This window comes from Pieris brassicae, chromosome Z, assembly GCF_905147105.1.
Source record: "Pieris brassicae chromosome Z, ilPieBrab1.1, whole genome shotgun sequence".
NCBI lineage: Eukaryota > Metazoa > Arthropoda > Insecta > Lepidoptera > Pieridae > Pieris > Pieris brassicae.
In genome coordinates this window covers 9,656,743-9,676,316 of record NC_059680.1, presented here as the reverse complement: position 1 = coordinate 9,676,316, position 19,574 = coordinate 9,656,743, and the positions used below count along the sequence as shown (strand labels likewise).

At 32.6% G+C, this 19,574-nt stretch overlaps 1 protein-coding gene across 3 annotated transcripts in view; it reads left to right on the top strand.

The window, feature by feature from the left end:
* The window catches only part of LOC123718415 (UNC93-like protein), a 47,266-nt gene extending 29,265 nt beyond the window's left edge, over positions 1 to 18,001 (top strand). For 2 of the 3 annotated variants that reach the window (XM_045674861.1, XM_045674860.1), the window contains 6 exons: positions 10,350 to 11,032; positions 11,321 to 11,543; positions 12,150 to 12,315; positions 12,590 to 12,857; positions 16,015 to 16,211; positions 16,521 to 18,001. In XM_045674861.1, coding sequence (XP_045530817.1) covers positions 10,369 to 11,032; positions 11,321 to 11,543; positions 12,150 to 12,315; positions 12,590 to 12,857; positions 16,015 to 16,211; positions 16,521 to 16,643 — 1,641 coding nt within the window. In that variant the 5' untranslated portion in view covers positions 10,350 to 10,368 and the 3' untranslated portion in view covers positions 16,644 to 18,001. Of the gene's footprint in view, positions 1 to 10,117; positions 10,225 to 10,349; positions 11,033 to 11,320; positions 11,544 to 12,149; positions 12,316 to 12,589; positions 12,858 to 16,014; positions 16,212 to 16,520 lie in introns of those variants that run through there. The other variant, XM_045674862.1, reaches the window with a different exon arrangement.
* Positions 18,002 to 19,574: the final 1,573 nt, after the last annotated feature.

The window sequence follows — 19,574 nt, the reverse complement described above, 5'->3', positions numbered from 1 at the left end:
TTTTCGTGGTGCATGCCAGCAAAATAAAATATATCACAGTACGAAGATTTTTTTTATAGAACGGCATAAACGGGGAGGTGGCTCATCTGATGTTAAGTGATACCGCCCATGGAATGGACACTCATAGCAAATCAATGCAATCTCAATGGGTTGTTGTTATCTGTCCAATATTTACAATTTTAAAAATTTTTCAATAAATAAACCAAGTGTCCTTTACTAAATTAATGGTTATATCAGCATTCGAAATTTTTAAAAATCCCCGTTAAAATAGCTACGTAAAATCGAAATTTTCGTCCGCATTATTTGCGTTTTTTGTTACGTTATCCTTGAATAATTTAACTTTAATAGAATTGATATTTTTATTGCGATCTTTATCGTTAATTTTGCTGATTTATGTGGAACACAAATGTCAATTACAATTCATAAATTAACAAAAATTGTAATAATATATTTACAAGTCGGAACAAGACTATTTAATCTACTTTTTATAAGAAAATCTCACGTAAGTTTATCTCGTTACATAATCATGTAAAAAATTCAGCCATATTTAGTGCACAAATAGATATACTAGAATCTGCAATACAACTGAATTCAACGCGCGTTCCGCTTAAAAATTACCATAAGATAGCTTATCATATAGTTCTGTGAATTCGATTTAATAAATGATTCTCCGAACGTTTTACTTGGGAGGGGACAGCGCTGAAAATTATATGTTGAAGGAGTGGATGGTGTTTTTTTCACAACGACGACAATATATTATTATAGAAACAAATTACGATAGTTAAAAGTTACAGTATAACTAGAGGAGACATCGCAAATATTTAATGTATATACATATGTTATTTGTAACAAGATATGTCATAATAAAACTAATAAAATATTATATTAGTTTTATGCAATCATTAAGAGTTTCGATGGGTATTTGTATTTTTTTTATTATATGGTTATTGTAAATCGCGTATACTATAACGGCATATAATAATAATGTAAATTACAAATTTGCATGCAACGTCATCAAGTATTTTGGTAACCGGTTGTTCTCGGGTAGTTCAAGAAGGAGATGGCCTTGTCTGCGAAAAATTTTAAGCGCCTATACGAATAAGTCGATGCCAACTTGGCGCTTTCGCTGTTCGCTTTAAAAGCGCTTTATGCTTAAGAGTTTTAGTGGTCGCGGCGGCAAAATGCTACCTTGTGCATTTGACCACTGTGTATATGACCAAATTCAGCGCTTTCTTGAGAACATCAGCGCAATTCCGTAATCGGGAGTTAATTCTGATGGAGAAAGGACTCTAGCCAGTTTTGTGGTGTATACCGGTAGTCTTCAACACAACATGTGATCAGGTTATTGTTAAACAATTGTTAAATCGCATCATCCAAGCTGTGTCACTGTGGTCACTTTCACTCGCTTGTGTGTTTACGTAGTATCCTCCTCAGACCCTAAGAGATTGCACTCTCTGCAAAGTGTAATTAGTAATTAAAATTAAATAGCCGTAAAGATATATCTACTTAATGGATGCAGAAAACCAGTTTTACAAGTCCTAATGCATATTAAAAGAACTCTAAGAAAGTATTGCAAGTAAAAATAGATTGCCAGTTTGTTCTAAGTAAGGAATAGATAACCTAGCAGTATTATAAATAACTCGGCTGATGGCATTAAACCTTCTCTATCTGTACTTACGAGCTTATACCTTAATAATGAAATATATAATAATTAAAATAATAAATTAACTCACTGATATATGTTTAAGTTTTGTCAAAACATTAGGTTGTTCTATTGCAATCCATAGAAAAATATTGTATTTAACATATCAAAAACGATGTAGCAATTTTATATTATTATTATTATTGTTCTTGTATCGATTTCCAACGAATCATACAGATTTAAATATTTACCCATTAATTATACATGGAACACAATGTACAAGACGAACATGGGAATAATCAAAGTGAATAATGCTTGTTAACAAAGTTGCTGGGTACCTAATAGCTGACTCCTGGAAAAAATAAAATGTGAGAATGGTATAGGGATCCCTCCACTGTGTTCTCCATTTACGCAGCCGAAGACGTGCTGCCAACATACCTTGAGCTAGACGCTAAAAGAAGCTGTTTCCTGCGGTTCAAAACAATTAAATAAAAAGTCATTCAATTGTAGAAGTTCGAAATCACAACAGCTTTTCTTAATTTTAGGATAAGTAGGTTCGGAGATTTCTCTTTCGCTTGAAATCTAGGACACTTACATGTGCAAATATATAAAATAAACATATCATTTTGTAATAACTATTAAAGTGTATTTTCAAATAGAAACGGTTAATACTATTCAATTTATTAAATATACTAAATAAAAAAACCTATTAAGAAATAACTTTTTATCTCGTATGGGGTATAAGTTTTATAAATGTTGTTATAACACAATAAAACTAAATTAAATGTAAAGTGTTTTAGAGATACTATACATTGTCCACAATATTTCATCGAATCGTCTCAAACATCGCGGGAATTTAATAAAAAACCACAATGGACGTCGCAACACGTCGTATACCCAATTTAGCGGTTTCAATGCGTCTTCGTTTTTTCAACCAACGATGTTATTCACGCAACTTTATTTAGCCTAGTCGTTGAGGAGCTGACTGTCCCCTATGCGCAATAAGTAAATGTTGCGCTGTCTCTTAACATTATCACAGGACTTGATACGTGACAGAGGACAGGGGGGACAAACGGGCAGGACACCCTTAATGTACTGTAAAAAACGGTTGAAGATTTTCTCTCAGAAGCTTGTCAGCCTCTGTGCCTGAATCATGTACATTTCTTTAGACAAGCTGGTTTCCTCGCGTTAAGTCTTCGCCGTTTACATAATAAAGTATTCATTGCTCACAGTTAAAATATTTTTCTTGAAAGTGTCTAGCCACAAGACACTACTGTAGCTAAGGCATATTTAGAATCGTATTGTATTGCGATTTCTGTTTACGTGAATTAGACTACGTTTTTTGTACGGGCAATTATTTCATGAGTATCAGTTGGCGTACCGCAAGTACTCAACTCACAATTACAATTTATAAAAACCTTACATCCGTCTTTGATGTATTATTTTTATTTTGCATTACGTGTAAGTAAGTGTTGTGAGATCTCGTATATTGGGAAGACAACTCCTGTTGCTAGTAAGTCTTTGAAGTCAAAACTTATTATTTCGCCTAAGAACCCTGTTGTCTTTCGTAATAGAAAAATATTTTTTTTTGTTATTAAGATGAATAATAGTTATATAGTGACCTTGTTACTAAAAAACTACGATGTTTGAAGCTGTTATTTAAAAAAAAATGTTCCACACTTACAACTCAGCACAACTTATAACGCATGAGTCAAATCAATATGTTTTTGTTGAAAAAATGTTTATAAATAGACGCAGCAATTAGTTCCAACTTGTGGCGATGCTTACGAATTATTCTTGTGTATTTCTATAGATGTCAGTTTAGTTCCCAGAAGGCCAATAATTGCGAGTGCCTAGCTGTGCATGCGCACAAATGGACTTTCTGTCTATGTGCCCATTAAACACTGGCATGCTTTAGATCCAAAAAAGCTATCGATGTGTCAGGCACAGAAGGTTAATCGCCTACTTGCATATTTGAAATGATCACGGAACAGATACAGAAATCTGTGGCACACACCTAAAAGGTCGTTGCGCTGTTGGTATATTGGTATTCTTAATAGACGTAAAAATGGTTTTAAGGTTAAAACAATCTTTATAAATTTCACAATAAAATTTAAATAAATATAGAATGTTAAATGTAGCCAGTACGTAGATCACCTACGCCGTAGAACACCGCTCACGTTGTTCACGTCATAAGTGGAACAAAAATTGTAAAATCGACGCATATGTTTCAGTCATAAAATACAACATATTATGAATGGTGTCCTATAAATTCTTATTTTATTAACAAAACGCTTTTAATATGCTGAATATAATTAATACCTTATCCACATCAAGTTATTTAAAAAAAGTCATTTCCTAAGTTAAACATTTCATTACCATTTGAAAGTTTTATATGACACAAACTATTTTAAGATTTTTTTTATTTTTAATAATAAATGTAGTATTTTGGAAAAATGTTTTTTTTAAATTATAAGGATTATATACCTAGGTAACACTGAATTTTTTTTATAAAACGAAGAACTGCTTAATGCCAATACTTTAATTGTTTATTCTTGGGTATAAGTAAAAGTCATAGAGCGGGACTGTATGGCGGATTATCGTGACATCTGCCATAGTCAAATATACACCAGTCCATGCGAAGGTGTTTCTGGTCGTCGGTAAAAGTATGGGGAATCTATCTGGTAGAAAGCTTCCTGACGCATAAATGTTCGTGTAATATTTTTTGAACTTGACTCAGCCTAGGCTTGCTCGTATTTGCTGATAGTTCACTCTCTTATCTTCCTCTATCATTCGTCGCACAGCACTGATTTTATCTTCAGTAGTCGCTGTTAAACCAAGTCCCTCACGCGGATCATCATTGAAATTGCAACGTCCACGCTTAAACTCGTTAAACCAATTATAAATAGTGGCACAAGATGGGCTTCATTAAGAAATGCTAATCGCAGCCTATCATAGCTTTGTTGATGAGTAAGCCCACAACGAAAGTCATAATAAATCATAGACCGAAAATTTTCTCGCGTTAGGTCCATTTTCACGTGTAACAAGATTTTTAAATTTGCCACCAATTCACAATAACAAATAACAAATTAACGCAATATACATTAGGTTACTAAAGAGTTCTAAAATGAAATTAAAAATGTTTTCATTAGCAATGTTTCTAACTGGCTTGTTCTAAACATTTTCAGTGTATATTATGTGATGTTTGCAATTCCTTGCAATTGCAATGTAAACCAAAAACATAGAAATTTGTGCCAAAGAGTACTCTTCTTGACTTCTAGAAAATGTAAATTTAGAATGTACCATTTTCAATTGATAGTATATTGTAATATATAAACTAAATAATATAAAAACATGAAACATGATTATATATAGAAAAGGATAAAATAAAAAACCCCGCATCAACATCAACAATCTACCTAGATTGGGGTGGCAATACGTAGTGCGAAAAATGCTCTGAGGTCACCGATCTCCAAAAACGAGAAAATATCATTTATACGCGTGTTAACTACCAATTCATTCCAAAGTTAATACATCATTTGTATCTGTTATTCAAGTATGATTAACACAAATAAAAGCGTCATAAATAGAATCATTCACTCGTTAGGATCCAACTTTATCTAGATTAACCGTTTCGCATAAGATTTATTTAGCTGCAACTGGTATGAACCAGTTTGCTAATTGTACAGTTTGTGTATCTTTGTTTAGGTTTGGACCCTTCATTAAGATTGATCAAAGTTGACTAATTGAAAGTGATCGTCGTAGAACTTTGAGATATATTTTTATAAAGACTTGCGTATTAAATAGTTTGAAATGATATTGAATATGATTTAACTTGAAGTTAGCTTATAGAAAATGCACTTCACATGTGCTCAAATGTTTTAACGGTTAATATGATTTATTAGGCAGTGGCATCTACCTCCAATACCTTACTGTCGCAATCATCACCTCTTCGTCTAAATCTATGTCTATGATGTTAACTAAAAATATTTGGAAACCGTCTATTCGTTTTAATTTGTGTTTTTAAATACTTTTGTGTATTATATGCGAATAAAATTCGATTTTGATATAAACAGAGAGCGAGGTCATGCGCATTTTGTTCTATTTATATCCCGCAAATGTATAAGCACTTCTTAAGATTCCGCAAGACTTAACTCTTGTATGTGCCGTTAGGTTTGCTTAGAGAATAATAAATTCCAAATGCGTTTTCGTATTCAAACTGCTTGTGACCTTTGCGTATATCTTACTTAGCGTATACTTTTCTCATATAAACCATTATTTCCTAATATTTCAGTAATAAATATATATTGCCTATGTTCGAAGCAAGAATGTGTGATATCGTTACAGATACAGAAATACATTAATTTTCTTACTAAAATAATATCCATGTTATATTTATTGCGCATAATTCACTAAATCTATTTTGATGATAATATAAAGTCAGTTGCAATAAATTTGTTGAGTGTATTAATTAATATATATAAAAATTCTCGTGTCACAATGTTCGTTCCCATACTCCTCCGAAACGGCTCGACTGATTCTTATGAAATTTTTTTATGCATATTCAGTAAGTCTGAGAATCGACTACATATATATATTTCAAACCCCTAAGTGAGTGGGTGTCCACCCCAAATTTAATTTTTATTTGTTTTTATTTTTTTATGATACATACAAAACATACAAAAACCATCAATTGCCACAACTCTACAATCAACCCTCATTTTTTTATTATAGTAGAAAGTTATTTTTATTGAACTAAAAAAATGTTTCCTGTAAATAAATATACATGGCAAAACGACGTTTGCTGGGTCAGCTAGTAATTCATAAAATAATGTTTCGAACTGCAGTTTACGTAAAAGAAATCACAAAGAGAGACAATACAATCGGTATATACAAATATTTTTCAGTGAAAGCTTTTACTTAAACACATAGTTTGTTAAATTAAAGTGATATATAGATCTTATATATATTAGATCTTATATTTAATCAGCTTTTATACACATCAATGCATTTTCTCACATTATATGTATTATAATTCAAAAAATGTAAATACATTTTTATCAAGTCATTGACTCATGACCTTATTCAACGTGGGAATGGAACCCGGAACCTTACATCCTCGGTACAGATCAACTGTAGCTCAACTAGATTATTTATATACCCGCATATTTCTACTTGTACGTCAGGTTTTTTGTTAATACCTAGATGTTTTTTGAAGCGGTGAATGTAACCAAATAGGTAATCTTAAATTCATATTAAAAATCTGGCTTCTAATAATAGTTTTCAGTCCTTCTCTGTGGCCATAATTCACCATTGCAAAGTATTTTAAATAATAGAAAATGGACTGATTTAACTGCTAAACTTGGACGGACTTATATTAAATATCTTGAAATTAAGAAAAACACTTTTTGAACGGATTGAAGCTATGTATTCATTTTAAACACTTACAATTATTTACATAATTTTCTCTGCAGCTGTGATACTTTTGACATTTAACACCTTTTGTCTTCAGTCACCGTGACGCTGAAAAGAACGCGAAACGTCGGAAAAAAATTTAAAATTTAGAATTATGTAAATAATTATAAGTTTTTAATAATAATACGTAGCTTCAAACCGTTCAAAAAGTGTTTTTCTTAATGTGTAAAAGCTATGTTAACAAAAGTCAGTACTATCTTGAAATTACTGGTCTCTCAGAAATTTGTGGACAAACCAACATACATTTACGAAATATCGCACATGTACATGGAAACATTATTATATTATATAATGTTATAATTCTAAAAATGTACTTCAAGTTTTACTTCTTTTTCCATATGTCGAGGTTAATAACGATGACTTAAATACCATATCGTTTGTAAGTAAATAATTACGCTTTAAAATGCTCTACGGTAACATAATGAATGTTATGTAAAAGAATATTTCCGAGTACTTAAATCTTCAATTAATGTTGCGTGTAAAAATCAATTACAAGGGATCTGATCTGAGGACAGCGTAGTTTTCAACAATTAATATTGTCCAGATGTCGTGTCTTTCGTAATTTATCAGTATAAATTTTTATTGAAGATTTTCATGAAAATCTATGAATTTAACCTTCCGTCTTTATCGTTTTGTTATGTTGTTCAAATTATATTATGAATAGAATGCATTGTTGATTGTAATTATGAACATCCGTAATGCAAAGTTAAACCAGAAATGTATGCCTTGCCATTAGATGGTTTCTTTGACAAAATGGTTTCCACGGCAAATAAAGCTCAATCTTCCGCTATATGAATTAAATAGACACTATTAAGTTTCAAGACTTAAAATACTCCTTTGATACAGGAATAAATGCAGACAACTTAAAGTAATAACTAAATAATCTTAATAGTGGTAAGGGTTGTTTATGAGTGCGAAATCAATGTATGAAAAAGTACATTTTAGTATTCATGGCATGTTATGACAAAATGTTCCTAACATAATGTGCCAATTCTACAAGTTAATTTTATTATGAAGCGTGTTAGATCTATAAATAAACTTAGTGAACTCCAGTTTGATTTTATTTGCTTTCAAAAATTGTTTTTCTAGTATTCCCTTTAGAAGCATTTGGGAGAGTTCTGTATTCACAATCCTAATGGAAACATACTAGCTTATTATATTCTGTAATAAAATGAAATTAAGTAAATCATTTGAAAAATTAACTTCAGTAACCCTGTTATAATGCATTGCAAATTTGTCAGAGCGTCCTTGAGCGCCTCATTACCCAATAATGATAGGGTGGATCACGCAGGAAGTGAAGATAGCTATGACACCGTGGGAGAATCATTCAATAGGCATATTAATTATGTTTGTTTAGTCACGGCAACCACCCAAATTCGCTGATTTCCTGCGTGATGTTAGATTTGTTATAAATTTTCCAATAACCCTACAAAAAAAAACCCTTTTTTCTTAAAAAGATTTAAATCTGTTTAAATTCTTTCCGACATTCCTGAAAATTTCCGTGAATTGAATTTACTTCAATACTACACACTGACTATATGATTGACTATTGTATAATAGTACTGAACACCGTATCTATTATTACCTGTCTTCATAAAAAACCACGACTTTATCCGTTTACAATGTAGTATATTCTAGAAAGAATTTACGAACTCTACTCTTCATTACGTGATTAGCATCAACGTATGGTGTATATTTACCGGCTGAGTATTTGATTCAGGTTTCAGGTTCTGATTATATTTACTGACAGCTTACATAAAGGATTTGTGTAATATGTCGTATATGAAGAATAAAACACGAGAACAATGGAAATAACAGGCTTGCACTTAGCGTTTGTGGTTATAACTCAGATTAAAAAGGACAATAGAGCGATGTCCATACAAATCTATGTTTGCTATACTAAAGATTACGTTGAGTTCAGCTACCATTATTCTCTGATTTTATTATATAGATGTCTTTGTTTATAGTTATTAAAATAAAACAGCGTTAGAATAAACTTTTTATTGCATGATTAAAAATCATTTGAACCTTATTTAATTTATATTGAAATGGTATAACTAAATGTATTTTATCGAAGTGTGTTTTCAGTGTTCATTGTTTAAACATTAACAACGGATAAATGTCAACACAGTACATCGATCTCACCAAACCTTTAACGTACATACCTATTAAGTTTCACAATAGAACATTCAATGGGTGCAAACTGTTTTCGGACTCTACTTGTGCAGAACATGTACTAACGTTACAACACCATATCGTAGGACTCTTTTTAATTGCGTCTTCGCCATTTTTAGCTTTGCCTAATCGCGCTGTGGAAATTTTTGCATATATCACAGTGCGAATTTAGAATTATGTTAATTGTATGTCGTGTCTTGTGAGAAGAGTAGAATTAATAAACCCGGTGTTTATGTCGTCTTTACGTAATGAAGAACGTGTTTGATATTTGAGTAATTGCACTTTTAAATCGTGAAATTAGTCGCGCCGGAAACTCATCAGGGCGCTCTACTATGTAGTTTGTTACAAAACGTGTTATATTCCGACAGTCACCGCTAAAGTAACACACCTTTGAACACCTGTAACAGCATAATGGCGCTTTTCAATGTAATTACGAGCTGAATGATTAAAATAGCAAACTGTTCTTTGATCAGTTGTTATTTCACTCGAAATTTTATGTCGATTATGAATAGAACATTTTAGCATTCATAACACGTAATTGTTATAGTAGAACATGAAATTTACAATTCTGTAATTTCTGTTGTGGTAGACCACGAGACATGTTATATATTTAATTAACCATATCCTTTAGTACCCTCTTGCATTGTCTATGGAATGACTGTGATTTGAAAAACGCTGCATTTCAATCGGCTCACAATTTTCCATGTGGTCGTCCAATGATTATGTCATGACGAAATAGTTTGTGAAACACTATACAATGGTTCTGTATGTACTCAGCCGATGTCGTTCATTGTAATGTAGAATGCGAATCGAATCGGAATTGTTACACAAACCACAACACCCCGATCACAACAAGTCGTCTTATTGTCTGCTCCAATCTTCAAGTTCTCCACAACGTGCTTACGAACGTGAATTAGAGAAGCGCCTTAATAGTAAACAATTAACACTTTTATTTTTGAATTTACAATACATAAACAAAAACGAACAATACGCTTTTAGATGCATCACGCCATGGGCTATTTTCTATCATATCTAATTGTTATATTATTGTTAACAGGTCAAAAAGAGAACACGGCATGACTGCGACGCACGGCGGAGGCTGTGAAGATGACCGCCCCATCAAGGACAACGTGTACACTATCAAGCCAGGATTTAAAAATGAGGGGTTCCAGCATGACAAGGACTCGAACAGTGATATTGTCAAACCTCCACCAATTGAGGAAGATTCCTACGCTTCCGGAAAGGTGGAACTCTCGAGAGGAGAAAAGTGGAGAATTTTGAAAAATGTTGCAGCGGTTAGCGCGGCCTTCATGGTTCAGTTTACTGCTTTTCAAGGAACTGCGAATCTTCAGTCTTCTATAAACGCTCGAGATGGGCTTGGAACTGTTTCTTTAAGTTCGATTTATGCCGCGCAAGTTGTTTCTTGTATTTTTGTACCAACGTTCCTAATAAAGAGGCTTACGGTGAAATGGTCCCTATGCCTTTCGATGATGTGTTACGCTCCTTACATTGCTGCGCAGTTTTACCCAGCTTTCTATACATTGGTACCCGCTGGAGTATTAGTAGGTCTCGGAGCAGCTCCAATGTGGACATCCAAGGCAACATACTTAACCCAAGTAGGAAGTGTTTACGCGAAGTTGACAGACCAAGCTGTGGATGGAATAATTGTGCGGTTCTTTGGATTCTTCTTCCTTGCGTGGCAGACAGCTGAACTTTGGGGCAACCTCATATCAAGTTTGGGTAAGTTAACAATTTAACTCGTTTGCTGTTATTAAAATCATTATCTGGGGCAATAATAATACACAACCTTGTAGCTATATAAATATTTCTACCCACTGATAACTTTTATGATTCGATCTGCAAGTCCCAAAATGGTAATGCGTATCAATTTTTTTAATATACAATGGACATTATACACATTAAATATTACCGTTATCATCACAAAGGCTGTTGAATGTTTTGTTTTCGTTATTTTTGAAATACCGTGTGTCATAAAATCAAAAATTATGGGATACATTTTGTCTACAGTATTCTCATCGGGGGTGCACAGTGGTAACGTGTCTACGGACAACAGTAGCAGTACTCTTCTGACATGTGGAGCCAACTTCTGCATGATCGGCGGTGGAGCTCATGACAACCAAAACCTTCACCGACCCCCAGACAACGAGATACAAGAAATCAGTGCCATTTACCTTGCTTGCGTTGTCGTAGCTGTTATTATGGTTGCATTTTTAGTGGATCCTCTGTCCAGGTAAATTTTCAAAAGATTAAAATAAGTCAATCGTCATAGAACCTATTTCTAATGCTTTAGAGCTACATCAGAACATTGTCTTATTGGATATACTGGATAAGAAAAAATACTGTAGAAAAAAACATTGTACAGTATTTTCTATCAGCATAGACATATTGACTTGATCTTCAAATGTTTTTGAATTACTATTCAATAAAATCTTGCCTTTATAATCTCCACTTGGCTTTCCAAGCTGAGATTAGAGCCCAAGATTAGCCGAGATATACAAGATTAACGTTAGTTGATTCTTTTAAGTTTGAACCATAAAACGACACGGCGAATACGGACATAAAAAGGCGGTCAAAATCAACCATATATTACCTAAAATAAAACATAACTGCAAACGTACAAATGCCGTACCGCATTCGCAGAATTGTGTTGTGGTACTCAGTCATCGTGCTTTTTTAAACGCCCCACAATTATATTGTATGCAAAATATGGCTATAAATAAAACCGTAACATTTAAATCTTAACTGTAATCATACCAAACAATGCACAACATTATTCCACAATTTACTCTTGAATAATGTCTTAAATGAGTTATTCGAAGTGATTGATTAATTTTAGGTATGGTGAAAAGCAAAGAAAAGCAGACCCCTCAAAAGAACTGACTGGTATTCAACTGTTATCTGCTACCGCCTACCAATTAAAGAAGCCAAACCAACAACTTCTTATTCCAATAACTTTATGGATCGGTATGGAACAAGCATTTATCGGCGCTGATTATACACAGGTAATACTACAGCAATAACTAACTTACCTAATTTGCAATGAAAACTCATGCGAGAAAAAGTCATTATTTTTAAAATGCATGGATATGCAACAACAATTAAACAAAAATGTGCAGAACAAAGTTGTATGTGATGAGTTTGTTAATATTTTGCCCCTGTTTAGAATTTATCAAATTGAATGACCCCACATGGGCTTACTCGAGTCTCTTTTTTGTCGAATAGGGGTAATATTATAACACATTTTTTTATGTTTTGATGTATGTGTTTCTTTTCCAGGCATATGTATCGTGCGCTTTGGGTATTCGTTCCATTGGATACGTGATGATTTGCTTCGGTGTAGTAAATGCAATTTGCTCCTTGCTCTTTGGCTCTGTCATGAAGTACATTGGACGCTTCCCCATACTAGTAATGGGGGCCGCTCTTCATTTTGGCCTGATTGTGTGGTTACTGATATGGAGACCTAATCCTGAGACACCGACAACTTTCTTTGTGATATCAGGATTATGGGGTGTTGGCGATGCTGTGTGGCAGACACAAGTTAATGGTATGTTTATTTTTATTTTTGTACACCTAGCTATACCTTCGTGATACAGGAAAATTCAAACCTTCCATATACCCATAATTGTATATAAAATATACATCACATAATACTCATGATTCTACGGTCTTTAAAAGTCTTTTGATAACATTCTCATGTGACTGAATATACAATATATAATTGATTTTAATATATCGTTTTGGTAAAGGTCAGTGACTTAATTTGAAACGGCTTCAGATCGTTATAAAAAACTGAAACATTAACGCGTAGTTTTGACTGGCGTTTGAGCAGACCACAAAAACGAACACAACAATAATTGAATAGTTCTTATAATAAACACACTTCAAATCTGTACTTGGAATAGCTTTTGTTAAAAATGAAATAATCATACAACGTTTTACCGACTTTAAAAAAAATTACTTAATATTCATCAAATATTTTTAGAAGTGATTTCCTAAGTCATCGTGTATTTCGTTGTCGAAGGATATAAGCAAATTGATGGATTTTAAAGATCACATTAAAACCCACTGTACGATTTACAACCGTACAGGTATTTGAATGTAAATGACAATACACATAACCAACAAACTATTAGTAATGTGTCTTTGTTAGTACATAACGTTATTCGTATACGATATAATCCGTTTTGGTTATATTTTAATTTAAATATCATCTTTAAGCTGCGTATTCTTAATTAACTTATCATAAAAAATATACATAAACAGTACATATTGCTACAAAACAATAATACTTTTGGCATTTGAAAACACACGCCGTATTTGCACGAGTAAACATTTGGTTATTTCAACTCATCTAAAAGCCTATACGTTTAAATGCTAATATTTATCACGTCATATATTTCCTTGTTTGAGCAAAAAACTCACTAACTTCCATTAAGTTTTTTTGTTTACGAATCAACTTCCAACAATAAATATATATACAGCCTGTAGTGTTCTCAATTTCTTAGAGAATTACTTTATACTTAATTAGCATAGCAGATTATTATGAGGTCGTTTGTTCGAATACAGTGGACCATTCTATGTTATATGTCATTCGCGGTTGGGAATGCTTTTGATATTTGTTCACAGTTTTAATATTTTTTTTTAACTTTGGCATAAAGGAAATGTTTAAAATTCTCATTAATTAAAATTCCTATTTCAAGCTTTAAAATAGTTAGGAGTTTCTAGTAATTACATAGTTAATTAAATATAAAACCTGTCAAGGCGTATTAGCACTTAAATGTTGCCCCATCGTAAAATCTCGTAAAGTCAAATAAATACATGCCTATGTATTATCTTTTTTTAGATTTTAGATTCATAATGTCGATTCAATGTATGTTTGTAATTAACTAGCATAGTATATAAATCAAATCATGTACCGTCGGTATAAGACTTTCGTTCAGCATTTGCTTTGTCACCTGGGATAGCTCCTGGAATACACCCTGATTTGGCATCTACGCGATTGTTTACAAGATATTGGTTTTGATCAGTTCCTATTTTGGACATTTTTAATTTAAGATAATTTTGACGATAAAAAAGATTAATATTATTTAATCTTTTTAATTATACGACTGCTAGACTCATTATTACCGTGTAACGATGATAATTATGCTTATAATTAATTATAAAGACAATAACGTGAACATGGCATAACAGGAAAGACGTAAAAACAATTCTTATAAAACAATGCTGACATACTAAATTAACTTTATAAAATAACATTGAATATGTCACATCGCAATCTCACACTTGTTTGCTTATGAAAACTTTGAGGGCGTGCATTCAATTCCCGGCTCCTCATATGATAAAGGAAAACTTAAAGTCGCGATAACGCGCTAAGTATTACATCTATGTGACTAAAACCTGTTGGATTTCACATAGTAAGTAAAGGAAAAGGTTATACGTATTTGACACGAAAAGGAAGTAAAACTAATTCCACAATATTTATATCTTGCGATATTCTAACCACAAATTTGTCACGCGCAACAACCAAGGCACGTTTTTATCAAAAGTTGATAAATAATTGCTTTTCGAATAGTCGAACTTCATAGATAGGTATTTTCGTTTAATTTTTTTTATTCCTCTAACAGTAGTTTACAATTCTTAGACGATAGGTGTTTTCTAGCGGTTTAAGCGTGCATTCAGACCCCAGGTGACTAATATATTTACGTATTTCTGTGTGTGCGCATTTAACACATTCTCGTCCGTAGATTTGTTAGACCCAAACATTTGTCAAGCACGCAATGTTTATCTATAAAAGACATAAAAAGGAGCTCTCGGAGGCCATATAGGGTTTTAGGGCCAGGCTGAAACTACTACGTTTACTCGGTTCTACACCAAAATAATATAATAAAAATAAATAAATCAATGGCGCTACAACCTCTTTAGGCCAGATTTTTTAATCTGTGTCATGATCATTTTTCATACTAATAATCAGGCGATCAGCCTCATGTGACTGACACACGCCATCGACCTTTTGGGTCTAAGGCAAGCTGGTTTCCTCACGATATTTTCCTTCAACGTTCGAGCGAATGTTAAATGCACACATAGGAAGGAAGTTCATTGTTGCATTCCCGGCGATTGAACCTACGACCTCAGGGATGAGCCGCAATAAACATTCTAATAATATAGATATATTATACAAACAAGTGAAACGGAATCTTCTTCAAACAGCAGAGAGATTTGAGTGTAGACCCAGCCCCTCAGTCCCCGCGTCAAGATTGCCATCCATGGCGCGGGCCTGCATAAGCGCATTTTCAACTGATTAATAAAAAGCGTACTACAGATAAAGGTTTTGAAATCGGTCCATTAGGAGTTGACTTTTTGCGTCACAAACAAACTCATTCAAACAGACTGCAGCAGTCAGGGCTACTCTGTGCCGATTTAATAATGAACCCAACTACAATTGGCATATTTAAATCTGCTAATTTCAATTATCCAATTATGCTGTTCTTTCGATGTCATTATATTGTAATCAGAATTGCCATTATAGTTACAGAGTTGTCTCCGCACATTATACTATACCTTTATGTAATATAAACGCTTATCTAGTTTGAATAACTTTTGACCCAGGTCATTAACATGTCTTAGATTTGTCGCGTATTGTGTTACATAGATATAATAGGTAATGTCATGAAATTTAAGGATTTATTGTTTTTTTGCAGGGCTGTATGGAGTACTTTTCAGACGTAATAAAGAAGCCGCATTCTCCAACTACAGGCTATGGGAAGCTGCTGGATTCGTTGTCGCATACGCTTACTCAACACATCTTTGCGCTAGAATGAAGCTATATGTGATGATGGTCGTACTGATTATCGGCGTTATAGGATATCTTATTGTTGAAATCCTTCATAAACGGAAGGTATGCTCTCACATTTGTGTCTATAGTTATTAAATATATCTTAATTGTACCCCATATACGAAGAGTTTTAAGTCTCTGAGAATTTAGGTTGAATTTTAGAACAAAAAGTATTATTAGGTCCAAATAGAACCGATTGAGATCAAAATATACTTTAAAATAGTGGACGCAAAAGTAAAAGACGTGTCAGGATGATTTAAACAGGTATTTTCTAACACGACTCAGGTTCATATGGGCCTACGCATATCTGTAATGTTCCATACATTTGTAACATAGGTATGATTGAGTCTTTAATAAATATTTAATTTGCAGACTCGTCGTTTAAAGGCGATTGCTGAGAACCCCATTGCAGCAGCTGAAGCAGCGAAACAGCCACCAGAAGAAGATGATGAAAAGGATGAAATCGATGATGATATTATCGTAACTCACCTTTAAAGAGAAAATCGAAATGATCATAGATCATTGAGTGCTTGCACGCTGTTGCCATATACAAAACGTTTAGGTACAAAATCTGCTGATTTCTTTATCTATATAAATTATTTTGTGTGAATGACTGAAATTTAAAGTACAAAGAGTATTTTGGTGTATATTCCATTTTTAAAAGCAGTATTATGCATTTCTGTATCGGTGAAAAAGACATAACCCAACATTTATTTTTATATGGTCGAAATTTTAAAGTAGATTTTAAAATATCAGAGGCAAGCTGTAGAAGTAACATTGTGTTAAAAAATATAAAATTCACGATAAAATTTATACTCATTGTAGTTGGCAGATATGTTTCCAAGTGACTACAATAAGTATGAATTTTTAATTTAAAAATCAGCTGTGTTTACTTACCTTATTTACTTGATTGAGCTCTTTGTTTCTTATATTAATTGTATATCTATTGAAGGATGTTTGCACGAACATAACGGTTAGACAACACTAACTTTTTTAACTCATAAAATTTCTACTTATTCCGTGTAAATTACAAGTATAAGTCTCAAGGTTTCTGGATATAATATAAAATTCCATATATTTATATTATAATATATATATATATATTGTTGTAAACACAGTATCTAATATTTAAAAATAATTCCGAATTATGTTACTATTAAACATTTTCTAGATCAAATATAGTAATTAGTATCCATAAGTTTATACCTAATTAGTTTAAGCGAATGTGCACCCATTCCTATGTTTGGAATAGCGATGTAGGTGATTCATTATTTAGTTAATAGTATTTATTGTAAGGATTTTATTTTATTAGACTTAATTCTAATAATAATAATAATTTTATAAATATTTTCAATATAGCATGTTTAGCCTTACATGCATCCATATAAGTTAAATTAAAATTATTTATAAAATATCTACAAAGTTAAATACGTAAAACACACACATAGCTTCTCTTAAGGGTGTTTGAGGCTGGCCCTTAATTGTAATTTTCAAATTTATAGAGAAATAAGACTATCTGTATTCTATTTACAAAAACAATTTTAAGCTGTTGTGTTTTACAAAGTATTGATTCGGGCAGAAAATAACTTAGAACTTTTAGGCCTCGGCATTAAATGTTGAAAGGCATATATATAGAAATTAAGGTACTATGTAGAGATATACGCGGTGAGTACCAACTTAGGATAACGAAACCACGTGATAATTAACATAAATTGTAAAGATATTATGTTATTTTATAAAATTAATATAAGTGATTTGAAAATAATAACACATGGTTTGTTTATTTAGTTATTATATTTCACAGTAATGTAAAACGAATTTGTGTTGAAATAAAAAAAATATAACTTGTTGTACTTTGGTTTTTGTTATTTATCTCTATAACTTGATTTGATTTGATTTGATAACTACCGAATGAAATCTTAGTCCTGAAAGTTGAGCCTCGATACGCTAATAATTTTGGAGTTCATAGTTCAAATGTACTGAACAAACTAAACAAGACCCAACCTTCTATAGAGCATAATAAATAATAAAAAGCAATATTGCTTAAGTGGCTGAAGCTGGTAAATCGTTCGAACCTCGTTTGTGAACCAATAGAATTTTTGTCTATACGAGCAGTTAACCCTCGCTCGTATAAATTAAGGAAAACATCACAAGGAAAGCCTTACATCCACACTATCGACGATGCGTCTCAAGTACAGTAGGCTGATCACTTACATTTCTATTAGAAAAACAAGTGATGACGAATCAGATACTATAATCCAAGACATAGACTACATAAACAAATATATATATTCCTCGCCCATATATATTATGAGGATATTTCCGGAGTAGTTGCTTGGGCCCGGCGGAAGACACCGACCCTTTAAGTTGACAAAGTTCCTTTTTAGGAAAGGAGATATTGCAACACTCCTCTGCTGTTTAGCCTCTTGGTCACATACCCGCCTGATTGCGTGCCTGATACGCTATATTCCTTTTAGTTAATACAAATGGTAATTTGACTTAACTGTAAGGTTAGATTAGTTGAGTATAAACAGGCCCCTGTATCAAATTTCAAAGCAAAAACGCTCATCAAAGTCATCATTGGAAGTAGATTTAAATTAGAAACGACTTCATAATATAATACAGGTATATCTTACACAAGGTTTCTTTTCTTAATGATTGAATTTGGGGTCAATAATAATTGATTGGGAGAAATTTATTCGCCTTTCATTTGCTTTTCATTCTATCGATTAATCAAGTTGATTGATATTACTTTTATCATCCATTTTCAGCTGCACTAAGCCGATAATTATCATAACTAATTACAGTAAAGGGATAAAACATTATACTCGGTTATGGAGACACATTCTAGATCGATTTTCGACATGACTACAATAAGCGTAGGGATGGGTCGATAACGTTATCAGCCAGTCAAAAAGCTGGGTGAAGTGAACTCACTTTCATTCGCTTAACAGTTACAGAATCACTATGCAGTTTTATAACTATACTCTAACTAATAATTAAATGTAACGGATTTAATTCGCCAAACATAATATTACAATTCTCACACTACAAATCGATTATCATATTCATGTTCATTTTTTTATGTAAAAAAGGCAATATTTTATTGCCTCCCTCTTCTGCTTCTTTCTCGATATGCGTGTGCCCTTTGAAAACGCAGTGTTGGCCGTTGGAAGACCCGAAGCCCTGAGGTCACGCGTTCGAATGAGGGTTTTTATTTATTTATTTATTCATTTGGGAAACAAACAGATACATCTCTAAAAGTAGAAGTCAGAAAAGAAATATAAACATAAGAATTAAAGCATTGGATATATCCACAAAAAGTTTCACTGATAAAAAAAAGGATATAAAGCAAAACAAAACGTGACATGACAGAGAACAAAATATTTAAGTAGATAATACAAAGTTTATAGATCGGTAGAACGA